At 45.7% G+C, this 19,918-nt stretch overlaps 1 protein-coding gene across 2 annotated transcripts in view; it reads left to right on the top strand.

The window, feature by feature from the left end:
• The first annotated feature begins 113 nt into the window (after positions 1–113).
• Positions 114–19,918, top strand: part of LOC119450801 (uncharacterized) — a 57,431-nt gene continuing 37,626 nt past the window's right edge. The window contains exons 1-3 of one of the 2 annotated variants that reach the window (XM_037714298.2): positions 114–308; positions 8,912–9,174; positions 13,286–13,406. In XM_037714298.2, the coding sequence (XP_037570226.1) occupies positions 266–308; positions 8,912–9,174; positions 13,286–13,406 (427 nt within the window). In that variant the 5' untranslated portion in view covers positions 114–265. The remainder of the gene's footprint in view (positions 309–8,911; positions 9,175–13,285; positions 13,407–19,918) is intronic. The other variant, XM_049666248.1, reaches the window with a different exon arrangement.

Raw genomic sequence — 19,918 nt, 5'->3', positions numbered from 1 at the left:
TTCTAATTTGAAGCGAAAAAACTAGTTTTTGTTCTTACGACGCAAATGTGTGACGTCAAATAAGCGCCATTTGACGCGGAGCACAGAGCGCGTTGGAGCTCATTACGAGCTGCCGCGCTTCACGAGGCTAGCGCGTTGCGCGGGTTGCGCGGCTTGCGCTGATCAGCTGAGCGTGTGGCCGCGGGTCTGGTTCAGCCCCCACGCCTATTGTCCGGTGTGTTTTGCGGTGCCTTTTGCGAAGCCGGCCGGCAACTGCCTGGTGAATATGTTTCCCCTACTCGTAATCAGACGGCGGCCTCTTCAGCGTGGTAAGACATCGATTCGTGTTTGGCCTTAGTTTATCTAGAGTGACCTAGTGCACTCTAGTTTAGCTTTGCAGCATTAGTTTAGTTTAGCATTGCTTTTTTTTTTTTTTTTTCCCCGGCTGATTGAGGCCTACCGCGGCTAGGGAGTTCATTCACTTTTTTCGCGGTAGTGATCGACGTGCGATCAGCTGTTTTCGCCGCGTTCCGAAACTTTATAAAGCTGTCAGCGCAGTGTGCGCAATAACTTTTTATTAATTACTTTGTCTGTGTCTGTGTTTGCGTGCACGTGACAGTGTTGTGCAACTTGAGAAATGTACCCCAAACAGCATATTGGGAGATCGTAACGTCGCTACGTGGTCTAGACAGCAGATAGATCATAAGATTTTCGCAGAATAAATAATATACGATTGAATAGGTGTGTAAATTGCTGCTCCATACTAAAATAGAACAGCGCAAACAGATCCAAGGACGTTATATAATATGAGAAACAAGACGAAGGCCTGACTTGCGCAAACTAGCGTAGCTTTCGCACACACGTACGCTAGGCCAGCAGCACACAGGAAATAAAAACAAACAAATTACGTATGTTGATGACAATTAAGGCACAAGGAATTACACATTTACATGCTTTATATAATGTGTTGCCGCCCTGACAAACCAGCTGCCTCTGCACATGGCTAAAATTTTTCTGACAGCTCAAACAAATTAAGGTGCTCTAACAGTCGTGTTATATTACCAGCCTGGCATTTTCTGCGGCTTAATCTCGCATGTTGTTTGCACATTTTTCCTGCTTATGACGTTTCTCTGGTCATAACAAACAACCATAATTCCTACCATAAAAACTTAAAATGGCCAGCTGCGAAATTCTTGGAAGTCGGCGTTCTTGTCTCGTCTATGTTAGTCTTTTTGTTATCCCTTTGATCAAGAGAGTAATTTTCTTTTTTATTAAGAAACAATTTGTTTTACTTTGTACATGCGTACTGCAGACCACAACAGATAGGTATGTCCTATAGCAGTACAGGCATGTCTTAGTAAAAATAATCCAAGAAACATTGCAAGGTATGGTCGCGTACACATCATATATACATATATATAAAAAAAAGAATTTTCAATACAGGATGGTGCTATTAGCAACAAAAATACAGAAGATAAAGGAATATGAAAAAATTAATGCAGAAAGAATATAAAAAGTTATCGCAACAATGCAACAATATGATGAATACAATTAATGAAGCACACACTTAATCGCAACGACGGCAACTTTCCCCACGTGTACACACGTTGCTTATGTCACATCTTAAAGCCTACATAGACCATTTCCGCCTTCACCTTCATTGTGAACAAGGCTCCCATGTGGGAGCCGAAACGTCTTATTAAATATTTTTTAAACTTTCGTGGTTGGTGTCCATTTTAATTGTTGTCAATGAAGCAACACCGTCATAGCAAAAAATATAATTATCGATACATTAGATATACAGAAGATACAGGAACATAAATAAATACACAAGGAATGTAAAAAGGTACTTACTGGGTTTGTGTTGAATAAGATTCTCTGAGGTGATTCTACTCAGCCACTGTAGTACGTGGAAAGAAAAAAATTTTAGAAGTATCAGTTTGTGCAAAATAAGGTGTAAGTGAGTGGGCCCTGTGATGTCGTGTGTACTTTGATGTGGATGATATGGTACATTCTACCCTGTGTTAGAGTGTTTGTACGTGTCCTCTGGGTACAAGAAATGGAAATAGGCGAAAGGAAATACAGGGTGAGGCAAAAAGATTTTAACATTAAATGGGTGTTTACGTACATGAAATTACAAGGCAGGGATTTGGTTACAGGGTTTCAATTTGGCATCCATCCCGCTCAATGCACTTATGGAGTCTGTCCATTGTTGGTCGTAATTAAGGCCCACTGGGCCATTTGGGCAGGCATAGCAGCGATGACCTGAGTGATGTGGTGCTTCAGGTTGTCCAAGTTGCTAGGTTTGCTGGCATAGACACAATCCTTGACCATGCCCCACAACCAACAATCACATGGCGTCAGGTCAGGTGAACGTGCTGGCCACGGGAGAGGACCACCTCTACCAATCCAACGTTTAGCGAATGTGTCGTTCAGGTAGTCCCGAACCATCTGAATGTAATGGGCAGGGGCACCGTCTTGCTGAAAGTACGCTCGCTGGAGAATGGCAAGTGGTGCGTTCTCCTCTATGAACGTGCTGAGCATGGCAAGGTAATCCGCCTTTCTCACAGTGCGATGGCGCATGTGCCCTGCCCTAGCGGATTAGTAGCAAAATGTTTTGGAAGGGACGCGCGTGCGGCTGCGCGGCCCCATCCCGAGGAAAGATTCCCCCCCCCCCCCCCCCAAAAAAAAGAGCTCGGACGCGTGCTACTGCAAACACTCGTGCCGTGTGCCTGCGTTGAAACTCCACTGGTACTGCGACGTCGTTGCGGTGCTGAAATCGTTTGCAGCGTAACTGCAACTCCAATTTAAAACAGCAAGCGACTAGTGTCTCGTCCGAGTGGTCCGGACTGCACCCTGAGCCACATAGTTTCCGCCTTTCATTGATGGATAGCAAATTTCATGAAAAACCCCTGTGCTACACTTGGGCGACTCTTAAAATAATCACATTGCTGGCGAAGTCTTGTTGCAGCGTGGGCCCTCCCTTGCTGGTGGCGGCAGCGTGCCTGAGTTCACGTACTCGTTTAAGGCGCGGTAATACTGGGTCGATGCGAAACCGACAAGACGCTCACGCCAACGATTGGTCTGGGTCGCTGAGACCATCTTATCATACCAGGCTGACAACGACGCAGTCGACGAGCTCGAGTTGTACTGTGATGGGCTTTCTTCGACAAAATCAGCGTGCCGACCATCGTTCGACCGAACCCCGCACGACCGGCCGTCGAACCGACAATGTGATATATCCGTAGCGCCTTCGCTTGCATATATGATCGTATAATATACACATATGTATATATAATTGTATTAATCGTGCTCAAAATGAGTCAAAGATGCCTGCAGAGTTGAAATGCATAAGCTTCATCCCTCTCATGCCGAGAACATGAAGTGTGAGCCAGTGTTGGTCATGTTCAGTGAAGATTTAGGCCTGGCGCCGTCGAGTTCTTGCGCCTGCTACCGGCGCACCTGAACTGAAATGTAAGCAGTTAGGGCAAAGGAAACTGCTTTTATTGTTCCTTTCTGGCCTTACTGATTTGAAATCAACAACTCTTCACTTCACACGGCGCGTACACAGAAAGCGACAAGCGGCGACACAGCGCAAGCTGTGCCTAGACCTGGCTGCCGGTCGCATTCGCTACGCAGATGGGTGGATCTGTACGTATTGTTATGCTGACACATTTCTCAATTCCAGTAATGTACTGTTTACCTCCATGTCCAAGGGGTAACAAAAGACTGTGCATTCGGTAAAGCAGCATAAACAACCATCTCGCTCAGCTGCGATGACATCCGCATTTTCGCGAGAGAACACGACGACCTATAAATGAGCACTTATGCGAGCACAGATTTCTCTAGTAATGCTTTATAGCACGCGCAAACTGTAATTATGATGAAGTTAAATAAAAGCGAGAATCAGTAATAAATGAACAGCCCGTAATATATGTATCTGGATCACAGTCAATTAATTGTTGTTGTTTAAGTAGTTTGGCCGCTCATATTGACTCGTCACAGGGTGGAACACGGTTCACATGCGCAGATATGTATGTTTTGCTAAGTTTTATCACTATTTCATATCGGTGATGTACCTTCGCTCCAATATTTGACGCTAACAGCGATCTGTGGCTGTAGATGTCGATGTATACAAGTGCACGGCCTTGATAAATCCAGCGTGTGCTGTGCTTGAAGACTTCTTGAATATGCAAAATGTCCAAAGAATGTGTAAAAAATTACAAAAAGCAAGCTTAAAGTGCAGAAATCAGCGACAATAAACTCCAAGGCAGCCGCGTCGGCAGACGGAACTCAGGGTGCCTCTATCAGCCGCACTGTTTGCACAACAGTTCACTCAGGCCTGCTCACCCAGTAGTCAGGTGAGTGCCACATTGCGTCCAGGAATGACATGCTGCCCCAGAGAAGCCATTAATAATTATTCACAATCCACGAAATGCACAACCGACGCACACTCAACATGGACGCAGTTGCATAAATCAACCGGCACAATCCCCGGCACACTTCCAAAACGTTTCCAGCAGCGTGCGGCAGAGGGCAGCACAGGAACATGAAAAAGGCGCATTCTCTCCCCTGATGGTCTGTTCTTCAAAAAAAAAAAAGGGTCCAATCACTCCAAATTTGCTCACTGCACACAAAACGTTCACCTTGGGGAATCCCGCATGTGCTCGCGAACTTCCTGCAGGTGCTCGGTCGCCCAGATGACACAGTTGTGTTTGGTCACACGACCACTGATGTGGAATGTTGCTTTGTAAGAAAACATTAACAGAATGTCAGGCTCCATGTGCACCATTTTCAAGATAATTTGTGCAGCATTCACACGTGCTCGTTTGTCTGCGTTTTTGAGCTGCTGCACAATCTGCAAGTGGTATGGCTTCATTCCTAAATTACAGTGTAAAATTCTAATCCCTGACCTTTGAGAAATGTTAATCTCTAGAGACAGTCTGTGCGTTCCTCTCTACATGCCTCTGCGCTCTGTGTCAGAACTGTACAGACGTGAGCAGCCCTGTTTAGAACGGGGGAACGGTGGCTTCCGGGGCTCTCCGGGGCTCTCCTGAGCCAGCCAGCGACGTCTAATGCTAGCTGCTGGGTCCGACGTAGGTGCCTGGGCATGTTTGGGCCCAGCAACTACCGTTAGACGTCGCTGGCTGGCTCCGGAGAGCCCCGGAAGCCGCTGTTCCCGCATTCTAGACAAGGCTGCTCACGTCTGTACAACATGGTTGACATGTAAATTGGGAATTCACACATAAATCACTCGAAACCTCTTGCAATGAAAGGCATACATTTTAGGGCTGGACGTTTTCATCAGTGACTATTGAGTAATTTATTAGTGGGTTAATCACAGTTAATTTTTCAGCCAGGTGAATAATTTCAACGACGCGAGAAAATGACCTCTTAGCCTGCTATCCAAGCATGCGTGTGTGCATCTGAAGATATGTCATGAAGTAACTGGTCTTAAAGAGTAAGGATCCAGTACGGCAGTGATTATTCTTCATAAATACATTATCGCAAAATATAGCAATTAATGCTGTATGGCTGTGACCATAGAAAACAGAAAAAAAAAGGGCAGCTTTTCATACGTTTACGTAGTTGAGTAACATTTCTAAATCTAATTTTATTAAAGTAAGCGTATACACCGACTTATGCGAGTCGTCTTTTCTGGCAACTCTTAAAATGTAAGCATTGTTAAGGATAAAATAACACAGGACAGAGAGCGAAATTAAACAACATGAGCGCTTTCTGTCTTGTGTGCTGCGCTATCTTATTCCTGAGAATGCTGCACTGGCTGGTCTCCACCTTACTGAAACGTGAACAATGCAGCTAATTAAAATAATGCACTATGTGAAGAATTAAGGCACATCGAATAATTGGAGTAAAGTTTTTAGTCTACGCTCAGTACCGTTACTTAAGTTTACGAATTTATTTCAGTAATAGCAGTAATATATTTATTATTGTCTGGCCCTCAACACCACCGCCGGTCGCTAATCTGGCCGTCTGGCCGAGAAGTTTGGAGACCCCTGCTCTAAAGAGCTCCTTTTTGCATGCTTAAATAAACAATATCAGTGCCGAATTCATTGCACCTATAAAGGACCTTGTTTGTATTACAATTCAGTTCGTTTTGATCACGTAGAGATGTAATTTTTGCGAAACAATAAACAGTCATCTGCTGACAACTGAATTTGTGTTTTGGGGGTAACTACCCTAACGAGGTTGTTACTATGCAAAAGAAACAGTAGTGGTCCCAGAACACTACTCTAAGGCACACCCGCCATGACAGGAAGAGAGCTGGAGTAGTTCCCATTAACTGAAACATACTGAATGCGGTTCGGGAGGTAATCTCCAATGCACAAAATTAGTATATGTTAAAGATCTTTGAGTTTGAGTCTATATGTTTTTCATGAATAATTTGATCAAATGCCTTATTAAAGTCCAGGAATACTGTGTCAATCTGCCTGTTGTCTGTCTTAGCAAATATATGAACGACTGTAATTAACTGTCTCATTATGTTTAAGCCCTTCTGAAACCATGATGTAAATTTAATAATGTTGAGTTTTGATCCAAAAATTTGGTAATATGATTACATATTTTCCAACAGCTTATAACATGTAGATGTTAAAGAGATCATCATCATCCGCCTATATTTAAGTCCACCGCAGGACGAAGGCCTCTCCCTGTGATCTCCAATTACCCCTGTCTTGCGCTAGCTGATTCCAACTTGTGCCTGCAAATTTCCTAACTTCATCACCCCACCTAGTTTTCTGACATCCTCGACTGCACTTCCCTTCTCTTGGTATTCATTCTGTAACTCTAATGGTCCACCGGTTATCCATTCTGCGCATTACATGGCCTTCCCAGCTCCGTTATTTCCACTTAATGTCAACTAGAATATCGGCTATCCCCATTTGTTCTCTGATCCACACCGCTCTCTTCCCGTCTCTTAACGTTAGGCCTAACATTTTTCGTTCCATCGCTCTTTGTGCGGTCCTTGTTCTCGAACTTCTTTGTTAACCTCCAAGTTTCTGCCCCATATGTTAGCACCGGTAGAATGATAGCATACTGTTTAGCACCGGTAAAGAGATAGGGCTGTAGTTTTGCAATAACTCTGGCAGTTTTTCATTCCATCGGTAGTTTTGCTAACTGCAAGGACCTTCAAAAAAACACAAAGAAATTTGGCAGTTGTTTCTGCATGGCCTCCAAGAACAATACGGTAAAACCTCGTTATAATGAAGTTGAAGGGGGAGCCAGAATTACTTTGTTATAGTATCTATTACTTTGTTATATCTATTATTACATCTATTGCAATATGAATCTCCATAGGGATTTCAATTGGAATTTCACTTAGGTACTTCGTTATATCCCCCTTCGTTATGACAAGGTCCAGCTGTATTTAGTAGGTCATCAGGAATGGAGTATGTTTTGTGTTGAGATTTAAAGTCAATGAAACGATACCAGGGGCCGTATTCTGAAACGTTCCACTTCGGCGAAATTTCTTTTTCGCTTTCAGGCGCGGGATGATTGGCTGTTTTAGCAAAATTGGATGAGCTGATTGGATGGTTGAGCCCGACGTCGTTCAATTTTGCGCAACCAGCCAATCAGCGTGCGCCTGAAAGCGAAAAAAGAAATTTAGCCGAAGTGGAACGTTTCAGAATATGGCCCCAGGGTAGGAAATGAAGTTAGCTTGCAACGAGTGAAATGCTATTGTGCTTGGCATTCCACGATAACTTCAAGTCAGAAAGCACACTCTGAAAGTAAGCATTAAAAATGCTGGTGCTATGTTTTTTAGATCAGCGATTATTGTTTTATTAATTGATAGCTCTGTCACATGGTTCTCATAAACTTCCAAAACTTGCACAATTAATTGTGCATTCACAGTTCAAGGGCAGTTAGTGTAATAGGTATCGTGAAATTTTTTTTCTCTGAATAAAGTACACATGAGCACTCATGACAATATATAGATGACACTGCCCTTGCATATCGCACTTGAGCTTATTTTATGCATAATTTGCGAAATGCCTGTCAGGCAATGTACACACGGATGGACATCGGTGTGTTCAGCTGCAAATGTTGGCTAGGGATGCAGAACGGTGAAAGCTCACCTCATCATTGACGCGAGTGTGATTGAATATTGGGAAGCGTGAATGGAAGTGACTTTGGCCGAAAGTGAGTGTTGGTGAGTGTGGCTGGTTCTGATTGAGTACATGGCAGCTGTGCAAATATTAGTGATTGAGTGTCCATTTATTCTGCCGACCTGTGGAAATTAGTATATCCCGGTACTTCAGGTGCTGTGTGGGAAGTTGTGCACGCCTAAGTAGTGCGTCTAAAGCAAACACACTTATGAAGGTAATGATATAATGTGTCGCATACATCTTGAAACACTTTTGATTAGACATGTGCTGCAAGTTTACATATTATGTGCACAACATTTTAGTAAAACGAGCAGGAAAGTGGATGGCTGGGTGCTTGCTCTCGGTGTCTGTATGTCGTCATGTAGTGTGTTCACTTCTTTGTTTTTCACAATTGTTTACATCAATGGCTTACATTATATCTGATGTTCCCATGGAAAGTGTTCCCACGGAGCCCACATGCTACGTACAAACTTGACAAAGCTCACTGAAGAACTGAAAATTCTTAATCCATACTGAAGCTGTGCACATTTCACGATTTTGAAGATGCAAGAAATGTAGTAAAGGTATACTTTTAATGGACAGGTTTCATCGTTGCCTGAAGGGTATATGCATGGTTTTAACTTGCTGTGCAGATGGCATGAATAAATTCCAACTAAACTGACTTTCTTTTCCTTGAGATACAAGCCTGTCATCAATTGATGTTTTTAAAAGAAGGAAGGGAAAGGAAGAGGGGCCTTAAGTTAGAGGTGGGAAGTAAAGCTGAATCGACTGAAATGCACCCTGAATAAGCCTACTACTCCTTTCAGGAGGACAGCTCGCACTGCTCTGCTGCCAGTTCCACACCAAAAGTCACGTGCTCCGTTCCACTGCATATGCCCTGGATGCTGAGGAGGCTAGCCAAGCCCCTGACCTTGTGGAGAATCGGCTGAGGTTGTCCACATGCGGTGCCCTCTACCAAGAGTGGCGAAAGGCTCGGCGACAGTACCGAGATGCCCCCACAGATGGCATAGAAGTGGACGTGGACTTTGTTTGCTCGGCGATGAGTGCCGACCAGAGCAGCTTTGTTGAGGTGAGTGGCAAATGTAGGTGGCTAGGTTTGTCGGTGATGTCAAGCCCCGTTTTGGTGGGAGAGGTGGCCAGCTCTACATTAGATTTTTTTGTGGTGTGGTCTAGGCTAGCTGTGCTTTGCAGAACTGACGAGCGCTTGCTCAGTAATGCCATGTGCAATCTGTGATAAGCTGCGGTTGAACAAGTGTCGCAATGGATCCAATGTGTCGACAAAGGGTTTTGTCTTCGTCAGGGCGATGACTGCTTTCGGTTGCGGCCTAAAAGCAGTTGTTGCACTGGCAAAAATCAGTCCCCTAGTTGAAGCATTCGCTCCACCTCGAGACATGTTCGACCACTGTTCATTATTACAGGCAGTGTTTAAGTGATTTGTTCAATGTACAGTATACACGTCATGTACAGTTCTTGCAGGTTCTCAGCACGTGCTGTCATCAGCACCTGGAAGACAACCAAGTATACAGTGTCCTAGGTCCGTACGCAAATGTGCTGGTCACCACTTATGTACATGAGCACATTACACATAGGCATGTGTCACACTCTCTGCGAATGATGCTGTGATTTCGCTTATTAGCGGTGTTGGTCACACTCTGATGGTGATGTACGCAAACGCCAGTTTCCTAAAATTTCACTGCATGGTAGAAAGAGCCCGGTGTAGCTTGGGGACATTAACTCCTTAACTGCTGATAAGTCATCTTGTTGTGACAAAACTTGTACTACCTTGCAATTTTGACATATAAAGAAATAATGCACAATGTCTCTTGCTTTCTTTTTTCACCAAGAGCTGTAAAAGCAGTGTATGCATTCCTGGTGTCATATTTTTAGAAAAAAGGGACAAACGCATACAGATAAAAAAAAATGAGCACTTTTCATACATTTATCAATATTTCTCGTGGCAGTTAAGAGGTTAATGCCAACCACTCACCCAGTCATGCCAGAGAAAGAGGAAAGAGGAAAGATGCAGAGGTCGACAAGCAGGTTAGGGTAGCAAACCGAAAGAACATCCAGTTTTGCTACCCTGACTGTTTTCTACCCTACATTGGGGAAATAGGGGTAGGGGATAGAAGTGGGGACAGTGTGCAAACAAGGTGGTCCTCAGCACAATGGAGGTCAAGCTGTGCGTAAACAACTATAGAAAGGAAGAAAAATGCAGGGGGACAGGAGTAAAGGCAAGAACGATCAAACACATGCAGTAGAATGTGAAGGGCGTGGGTGCATTGCATCAGTGCAGTAAATAGGGAGGGAGCAAGACATACAAAAAGACGAGGAAACAAGGCCATAAAGTGACAGTAGGAGGAACTCACTTTTTTGTTTTTTATTTATTTATGCAACATGCACAGCACCTTTACAGACATTACGACTATTTGCTCTTGGCAGTCAAGGTGCACTGACCGATGAAGTGCCCTTGCAGTGGATCACATAGTAGGTCTCCCTTGAGCATTAATCCCTTCAAGTGCTTTTTGAGGTGACGACCTTCACTACTGAGTAAACCTGGCAGTTGCGAACCTGTCTTTGATGAGTGTGGATGACATGTGGATGCACGCACACACGTCATGCTGTTCACTGGCAAGGCAATTCATGCATCAGTGCTTCTTCGATTGCCTTACCCGGTATAGAAGTTTACGTCTTGTTTTATTTTTCTTTCTGTTTATGCTGTTTGGTCCTGTTGTCTTCATTGTGATGACAATACAATCTTTCACTTGTTATTGAGTACTTGCACTTGTGTTTATTTGTCTTTAGTCTTGTCATCACGTGCAGTTATTGCTTTGTAGACCACAGGTGGTCACGCAGGCTGGTAATACTCCTGTCACACGGGACAACATAAGTGCACTTTGAGCGAGTGCATTCGCACGCTGTCACACGGGAACGTGTAGTGACACTTCCTGCAAAGTGCACTCGCTGGCGAGTGCGTTCGCCAAACTCACTTCGCTCCACTGAAGTGCGTAGTCTCGGCAGTAGGGGCTCAGAAATAAATAAACTAATATCAAAAGCCGAGTCAGGAGTCTCTTTTTAACTATTGTTTTCATTATTAGGAATACTAATACGTATTAAAACGTACTTTACAACAAAAATTACTATTCTCGCTCTCAGGCTGCTGACGGCCACGGCCACCGGGGGCATGCCAGAGCACATGCCGTGCAATGGCCGCAGTTAGCCGCCAGCGCCTCATTCGGGATCAAATAAGTGCTGCCAAAAGACGCTCCAAACGCCCGTCACTACTATCCGTATGGTGGCTATCTGTGTCATCTGCAATGAAATCCTCCATTTTGAATGCGCTAGCTTGGATATGACGCCGGCTTGTCTTGACTCGTGAGGATCAATGGCGCTAATGTGATTGAAATGATTCACTTTATTTGCACCTAAATTTTATTCTAAATGCTGTTCATATAAATATATAATACATTATTACTTAGCAAGTATTGCCTAAAATAACAATTATATGTTTGCGACTGACTCACTCATCGCCATCACCATCATTTTCAAAGTGCACTTCTCTTTCTCGTGTAGCAGCGCGCTGCCAAAGTGACACTCTGTGCGCCAAAGGGCACTTGCTCAAAGTGACACTAAATTTGCCAGTGTGACAGGGGTATAAGACTTAAGAAAATTAAATCAATTGCTGCAAGATACGACCTCATCTGCTCCCGTATTCACAGCGATTGTGTGGCTTGTCAGCATTTCGTGAATATGCCAGAGCAGCACTGCGAACCTATGATTTTGTGCAGTGCTGGTCACTAGATGCCAAAGTAATGTTCTTTTTTTGTTTTTCTTTTGAAGCGTACACTTGAGTACAGCAACAAGCATTGTACGGAATCAGAAGCTTGCAGCATTTTCTCAGTATGTTCATGAAATGCTAAGACCTCATTGTTGCGATGCCATTTCTGTGCGCGCAATGATGGTGACGATGCATTAGCGTTGACAACTGCATTTGAGAAAGCAGGCATCTTGCTGATGAAGACGTGGCTGAAATAAATCTTTCACGGTCCTTCAGCAGTGCACTGTAGACTTTAGCATTGGCTTTGGCTTAACCATAGTTGACACCATGATGCCACAAGCTTAGACCCCCCTTCCCTGTGATAGGTGCAGTCGAGAGTTGTCATGAAGGTATATTGGCTCCCCCTTCAACTTTGTTACAGCAATGTTTTACTGTAGTCGCTTCACACAGCGGAGCTTTACACTGGCCAACCACCCCGTCTCTCCCTCTTTATTTTCCTCCCCTCTTGTCTCCTTCATTATTCCTGTAACAAAAAGAAAGTACAGTCGACTTCTGATAATTCGACCCTGACGGGACTGACCAAATTGACCGAATTGTCCGCAGGTCGAATTAAACAAAATGCAGAAAAAAATGACGGAACACACCACTGATTCATTTAGCCATATTTGCCCGATTCTAACACGCCCTTGAATCAAACATGCACTCACCTAATGTGTGTACAAAGTAGTGAACCAACATAAAAATGACATTGAAGCTGCAAACAAAGTAGAAATCTAATATGCACTCGATGTTTTTTTTTTTTTTGCGAGAAAAATTTGCTAGTGTCTAACGTGTTGCACACTGGTGACTGGTTGTTTAAGGTCAGCCTCACCACATGGTATTTAAAAGTCAGCTTTGCCGCAGTACGTTTCTGTTATGCGGTAAAACACATAAACACTCCGATTTAACAGTGCAGGCAATTTGAGACAATTATTGTGAAAAAAAATTTTTGAGAAGGCGCATTAAAATCTGGGAAAATACCTTAATCGGACATTTTGAGCTATGGTTATTGCTTGAAAATATTCCTAAAGCTGGCAGAAAATAAGGATTTTCAATAGGAGATGACTTGTGTTCAATGCACTTACTGTCCCCTAAGCTCCACCGATGCAGACGCTGCCATCAGAGGGGTTGCTATTGGGTTTACAACAGGGGTCAGGCACGTGCGTGCTGACTGGTGAAGCTTGAATTATCCGGTGAGGGCCAATGTTAAGGTTGAAATAACAATAGTTTGGGCCCACAGATATGCACGGGTGCCGGCCAGGACCTACGGTTAGAATCGAATGAACCGAAACATTGAGTTAACCGGAGTGGAATTAGCGAGTCTACCGTATAAGTACTCTTTGTCATGTCAGTCATGGCCTTTCAGACGGGGCGGCCCCTGGCAGTCCTGCTGCATGGTGCCCCGGGAAGCTACCGCGACTTCTCCGAGAACCTGACTCCCCGACTGATGGGACGTGGCGTGGATGTCCTGGCTCCAAACTTCCCTGGTCAGTTTCTCTCATGATTTCTGGCCATTTTCAGGATGTGGTGTTGGCAATTGGAGAGCTTTCACAAATAATGCTAATGACATTTGTATCTTACTTTCACTTTAGTCATTGACTTTGCTGCCATTTTACAGCAAACATTTAACGCTGCGTTTGATGCTCTACTTGCCCTGTTGTATCTCAAACCCTGCTGCTTTCTTTCTTCTCTGGTGTTTTCCTCTATATGCCACTGCACTGTCTTGCTGCAGGTTTTATGGTCTCTAATTTGCCAAACTCGTTGCACTGTTAGTCGTCATTCTCATGTTGACGTCATCATTGTGTCATAGTTGACACTGTCATTGTGTTGTCATCCACCATTGTCTCAGTGCAGCCCACAGTGAATTTTCGACATCAGTTTGCTGTCTGTGACGTCTGCCTGTTAAGACTTGCGCAGATCTCCCTCAATTTTTTTGGCATACCTACTACTCTGCTCACAAGGGAGCTTACATGAACCCAACACGAGCATGTCATCATAAGGTGTACCAAAGGATTCTGACCACATAATGTGTACAGGAGCCCCAGTTCAACATTCTAATGGTAACCAGCATTAGGCAAGATATTAGACAATGCAAGTAGGGCCTGTTAGTTGTGGTTGTTGTCCATGCACTGCCAAATAAATTGGTCAGCTCTTACCTGCACCTTTGTAAGTGGGTCAGCTTGAGACGTGCTTTGCAGGTGGCAAGTGAATTGATGCAGTGTGAAGCAGACGCTCACTAAACCATACCTGCTACTATTCGCTTGCTTTAGTTCAGCTTTACTACGAAAAGTGAGGGGAGATTCATGAACAGTGTAATGAAGAAGATGTGCTTTTCCTGGTCTGGTAGCTGTGCCCAAGATCAGAGCTTGTTTTTCAGCCGGAGCTGCCTGGGTTCTGTTCGTAAACTTCGTGGTCTCAATAAATCGCCTGACATTTGGTGGAGATGCTGGGAATATCAGTGTCCACATCAGAGTTTCACATAAGTAGCGTTGAGGAGACCCACATGGATTCGTTCGAAACTAAGGGCTCCAGGTGGACAGGGGATAAATCCACTGCTTTTCTGTAGCAGTGGCTCTCAGCTTAGACAGCCAGGATGCTATCAGAAGGCAGGGTAATGGCAGATTAATCGATGACTTGAAGCACTGGAATGCTAAATAACCAAATGAATTCCTCGAGGCAGTTAGGCATTTTTTGCAAAGTGCTCATTTCTTTCGTGTTTGTAAAGGCACAGAAAATGTTTGTTTGTTTGTGCTTGTTGGTGTTGCTGCCTTCTAACATAGCAACAGCTTCTTTTCATGGCTGCATTGCCACAGAGCAACTCGGCCAAGAAGCTGGGAACGAAGTTTAGACTTTATTAAAGGCCAATCGTTTCTATTAGAAATTATTTACTTCATTTTTGTACAGCAGATTGATCATGACTGTGCTGTTTAAACAAGAAAATATGTATTTGCACAGTATTCAACAGATGAAAAAAAAAAAAAAAACCTGGTTAACAGCATGTGAAAAAATGCCTGATATTGTCATCTTCAGCTGCACTGAACAGTGCTATGACCACTGCAGCACTGAGTAAAATCTCTGTGGAGCTCTTTACCCTTGTGTATTACTGATCATGTGCCTAGAATTGTAAAGCTTCTAGTGTAGCAAAAATTCAAGTGGAGAGCAAATAAGGTCATGCAGTAATCCTTGGAAGGCTTCTGATTGGTAGATGGTGCCTAAAGCACTTCGCTGCTTGATCATACTGTTTGTTCTCCCTGGTTGAACGTGCTTGTGTGTGTCCATTAATGGTTTTAGTGATCATTTCTTACTGCAAGTAACTCTTAACGCACCCTTGTCTTTTAAAGGTTTTGCTACTAAAAAAATATGCGATTTTAATAAAGCCAATTACAATGTTATGAATTCCCAATTAGATATATTCTTTTCTCATGTGCTGTTACCTTCATCTCATAATCGGTCGGTGGAGGAGAATTGGATACTCTTCAGGAATAAGATGTCTGCCTTAGTTAACCAGTATGTTCCTCTCATTAAGATAACCAATGATGAATCTAACCCATGGTTCACCAGATCCCTACACTTACTGCGAAACAGGAAGAAGCGCCTCTGTGATAGTGCTAAGCACTTGCGCACGCAAGCAGCTTGGGCAAATACAAGGAAAGCTTAAAAACTTAATGTTCTGCCCTGTGTTCAGCTAAGGATAAACACTTCACTCATGACTTACCTTCTCTTCTAAAAACTAATCCCAGGAAGTTCTGGCACATTATGAGCCCACATCAGGACCACAATAACATTTCTTTGCACAACAATAATAACATTCCCCTTCCAGATATTCACTGCGCCTCTACTTTCAATACTTATTTTTCTATATTCACCACAGAAGATCAGTCTGATCTGCCGGATGTATTGGAATTAAACTACCGATATATGTCACCTATAGAAATAACAGTTGAAGACATCGCATCCCTGATAAATAACCTCAAGCTAACCACATCCTGTGGCGTCGACAACATTAATTCTAAAATTCTCAAAACCACCGCAACAGTGTCTAGTAAAATTCTTTCTCACATCTTCAGGCAATCATTAGAGACTGGCCTGCTGCTCTCGGACTGGAAGATAGCAAAGGTCATACCCATATTTAAGTTGGGTAATAAATATGCGCCTGAAAACTACCGTCCAATATCATTAACATCTATATGCTGCAAAATGCTAGAACGTGTCATTGCTTCAAATGTCTACAGCCACCTGGAAGCCAATGAAGTTTTCTTTACTAATCAACACGGATTTTGGCGAAATTTCTCATGTGAGATTGTGATGGTTATGTTGTGGGCGCAGGTCAGCCAGACGCACAAGAAAACAACCAGAGACACAAAGAGACGTATTTATGACACGAACGGCACATGGGACGAATACGGGAACACGAACTATACAGATAAACTGGGTTAACTGTCACTGGTGAGCACTCACAGTTCTAATCAGGAGTCCGGCCTTGTGGCGACGGCTCGGCGGACTTGCTCTGACAGCGGTGAGTACTGGCGGCGGTTGAAGCTCAGGATGGCTCCAGGACGTAGCCTGGTTCCGGAGCGTTAGCTCTGGGTCGTAGCCCGAGCTCAGCACCGTATCGTTGGGATGAGTGCCGGGACAAAGCCCAGCACAGCAGTGGGGTGAAAGCCGGGTCGACGCCCGGTTCGAAGAACAGGACCAGGGCTCTGGGACGTAGCCCGAGCCTGGCAGCACGGCAGCGGTCCGTGCGAGCGGGGACGAGGCCCAGCTCGCAAGACCACTGGGCGGCGGTTGAAGCTCAGGATGGCTCCAGGACGTAGCCTGGTTCCGGAGCGTTAGCTCTGGGTCGTAGCCCGAGCTCAGCACCGTATCGTTGGGATGAGTGCCGGGACAAAGCCCAGCACAGCAGTGGGGTGAAAGCCGGGTCGACGCCCGGTTCGAAGAACAGGACCAGGGCTCTGGGACGTAGCCCGAGCCTGGCAGCACGGCAGCGGTCGTGCGAGCGGGGACGAGGCCCAGCTCCGCAAGACCCACGACGGTGGCAGAAGCCGGGTCGACGCCCGGTTTGGAGAACAGGACCAGGGCTCTGGGTCGTGGCCCGAGCCTGGAAACACGGCAGCGGTCGTGCGAGCCGGGACGAGGCCCAGCTCAACAGGACCTGCGACGATGGTAGAAGCCGGGGCGGCGCCCGGTTCGTGGTGCAGGACCGGGATGCCGGGACGTGGGCCGGCGTTCGGTCCGCTCCATCTCGCTGCACTGCCCGTTCTGTCAGCCTGGATGCCCCGTCCTTCCAGATGGTCTCTCCCGGCTCGCGCACCGATCACGCGCACCAGCGACGCTCACTCCCGCGCTTTTCGGCCCCGCACGCCGAGCACAAGCACGGAAAAGCCCGCGCATTTCAAATATCGGTTCCGCACACCGATCACAAATATTAAGTTGTCGTCCTCCTACCACACTTCCCCCCTGTTCAAGAACGACGCGGTGGTGAGGTAGGATGCGTTGACTGAATATGAGTAACACACAACACAGTGCGCAGTTCGTCTGTTCGTCAGCGAGTTCTTTCTTGTTGTCCGGTAATTTCACTTTACACCTCATAATGCACTGCACTTTTCGCAATGTTGACAAATTCAATGTTCCAATTACTCTACATGACTGAACTTTTTCTCTGCACACATTTGTGAAAACTAACATCGCAACTGTCCGTGGTCATTCCTAGATAATATTCCTTATTTATCATACTAGTTACACCTGTTCACTGTTTTTTTTTTTTCGCCTTTTCCTGAACTCCCATGCTTGTCTACTTTCTTTCTGCTTCCTTCTCTTCCCTACGCCTACAGATTGCTTGTACGGCTTGGAATGGCTTGGGTAGAACTCTGGCTTCTTTAACTTTTTCTTGGACGCCTGCATCTTGTCATGTACCTGCGTTTTATGACGCTGTTTTCCTTTCCATCGCCTTCGAATCTTCTTCCTGCCCTTACGCATTCTGTGCAAGTTCTTCCTGCCCTTACACGTTGCCTTACGTCTGGGACGCTTCGGGTATCTGCTGGCTTTCTCATTGCTCTGTTTCTTGGAATCTAAATGCATCATTATGTCTGTTGCCTGGCGATCCCTGGTATCATTTTCGATGCCAGACTCACTATTGTTCTGAGGTGAAGCTACCTTTTTCTCTGCTGTGCTCTGCTCCTTGTTCACGCACACCTTTATCGGGGTGTCAACCATCCTGTTATCCTCGTCACCCTGCATCAAGGGCTCCTCAGTGGTGCGCTTCTCCACTACGATGCCATGGCCGCTATCTAATCTGCCAACTTCTCGCATTTTTCTCATGCCATGCAGTTCTGCTACTCGAACAGTCTCGACGCGTTTCCTTTCTTTCTCAATTAGTTTGAGGCCACTCACCGGTAGACCACTATCTCGCACGTTCAAACTGGTTGTCTGTTCTTGAAGCTTGAGCTTCAGCAGTAAAACGCGTTCCTCGGCTTGTAGCCGTTTTTCTTCTAGCTCAAAGTTCACGCGCTGATCTTCACGAGCTTGGGCGCGAAGTTCCCTTTCTGTCGCGCGTTGCGCGTCAATCCACTCGCGAAGAGCGGCGCCAGCTAAGCCCATGTCTTTGCCGATCGCGTGCAGTCTCTCAATATCCATGGTTTTCTTCCCGTGCGTCTAGCTGTCGGCAAGATGTTAAAGCCGATCCTGGCAGGCTCGCCAAAATTGTGATGGTTATGTTGTGGGCGCAGGTCAGCCAGACGCACAAGAAAACAACCAGAGACACAAAGAGACGTATTTATGACACGAACGGCACATGGGACGAATACGGGAACACGAACTATACAGATAAACTGGGTTAACTGTCACTGGTGAGCACTCACAGTTCTAATCAGGAGTCCGGCCTTGTGGCGACGGCTCGGCGGACTTGCTCTGATGGCGGTGAGTACTGGCGGCGGTTGAAGCTCAGGATGGCTCCAGGACGTAGCCTGGTTCCGGAGCGTTAGCTCTGGGTCGTAGCCCGAGCTCAGCACCGTATCGTTGGGATGAGTGCCGGGACGAAGCCCAGCACAGCAGTGGGGTGAAAGCCGGGTCGACGCCCGGTTCGAAGAACAGGACCAGGGCTCTGGGACGTAGCCCGAGCCTGGCAGCACGGCAGCGGTCGTGCGAGCGGGGACGAGGCCCAGCTCCGCAAGACCCACGACGGTGGCAGAAGCCGGGTCGACGCCCGGTTTGGAGAACAGGACCAGGGCTCTGGGTCGTGGCCCGAGCCTGGAAACACGGCAGCGATCGTGCGAGCCGGGACGAGGCCCAGCTCAACAGGACCCGCGACGATGGTAGAAGCCGGGGCGGCGCCCGGTTCGTGGTGCAGGACCGGGATGCCGGGACGTGGGCCGGCGTTCGGTCCGCTCCATCTCGCTGCACTGCCCGTTCTGTCAGCCTGGATGCCCCGTCCTTCCAGATGGTCTCTCCCGGCATGCGCACCGATCACGCACACCAGCGACGCTCACTCCCGCGCTTTTCGGCCCCGCACGCCGAGCACAAGGACGGAAAAGCCCGCGCATTTCAAATATCGGTTCCGCACACCGATCACAAATATTAAGTTGTCGTCCTCCTACCACAGAGATGCAATTATTCGAATTAACAACTGATTTGCATACTAACATGGAAGAGAATCTACAAACTGATTGTGCATTTCTAGACTTTTCGAAAGCATTTGACCTTGTAGCATATTGCCGTTTGATTTTGAAATTATCTGCTCTTAAACTAGATTCTCTTACAGTAACATGGATTCGCAATTTCCTTTGTAATCGTCAGCAGGTCACAACAGTTAACAATTTTTCCTCTCCTCTTTCACACGTTACTTCAGGTGTACCACAAGACAGCATTCTTGGACCAATACTATTTATAATATACATTAATGACTTACCGAATAACATTTCCTCACACGTGTGCATTTTTGCGGACGACTGCAATCTTTATCGTTCTATTAAGAGTGACGATGATCATGCAACCCTCCAAAAAG

Source organism: Dermacentor silvarum, chromosome 4 (genome assembly GCF_013339745.2).
Source record: "Dermacentor silvarum isolate Dsil-2018 chromosome 4, BIME_Dsil_1.4, whole genome shotgun sequence".
Classification (NCBI taxonomy): domain Eukaryota; kingdom Metazoa; phylum Arthropoda; class Arachnida; order Ixodida; family Ixodidae; genus Dermacentor; species Dermacentor silvarum.
The sequence above is the reverse complement of the archived record's forward strand: the minus strand, read 5'-3'. Positions and strand labels throughout refer to the sequence as shown.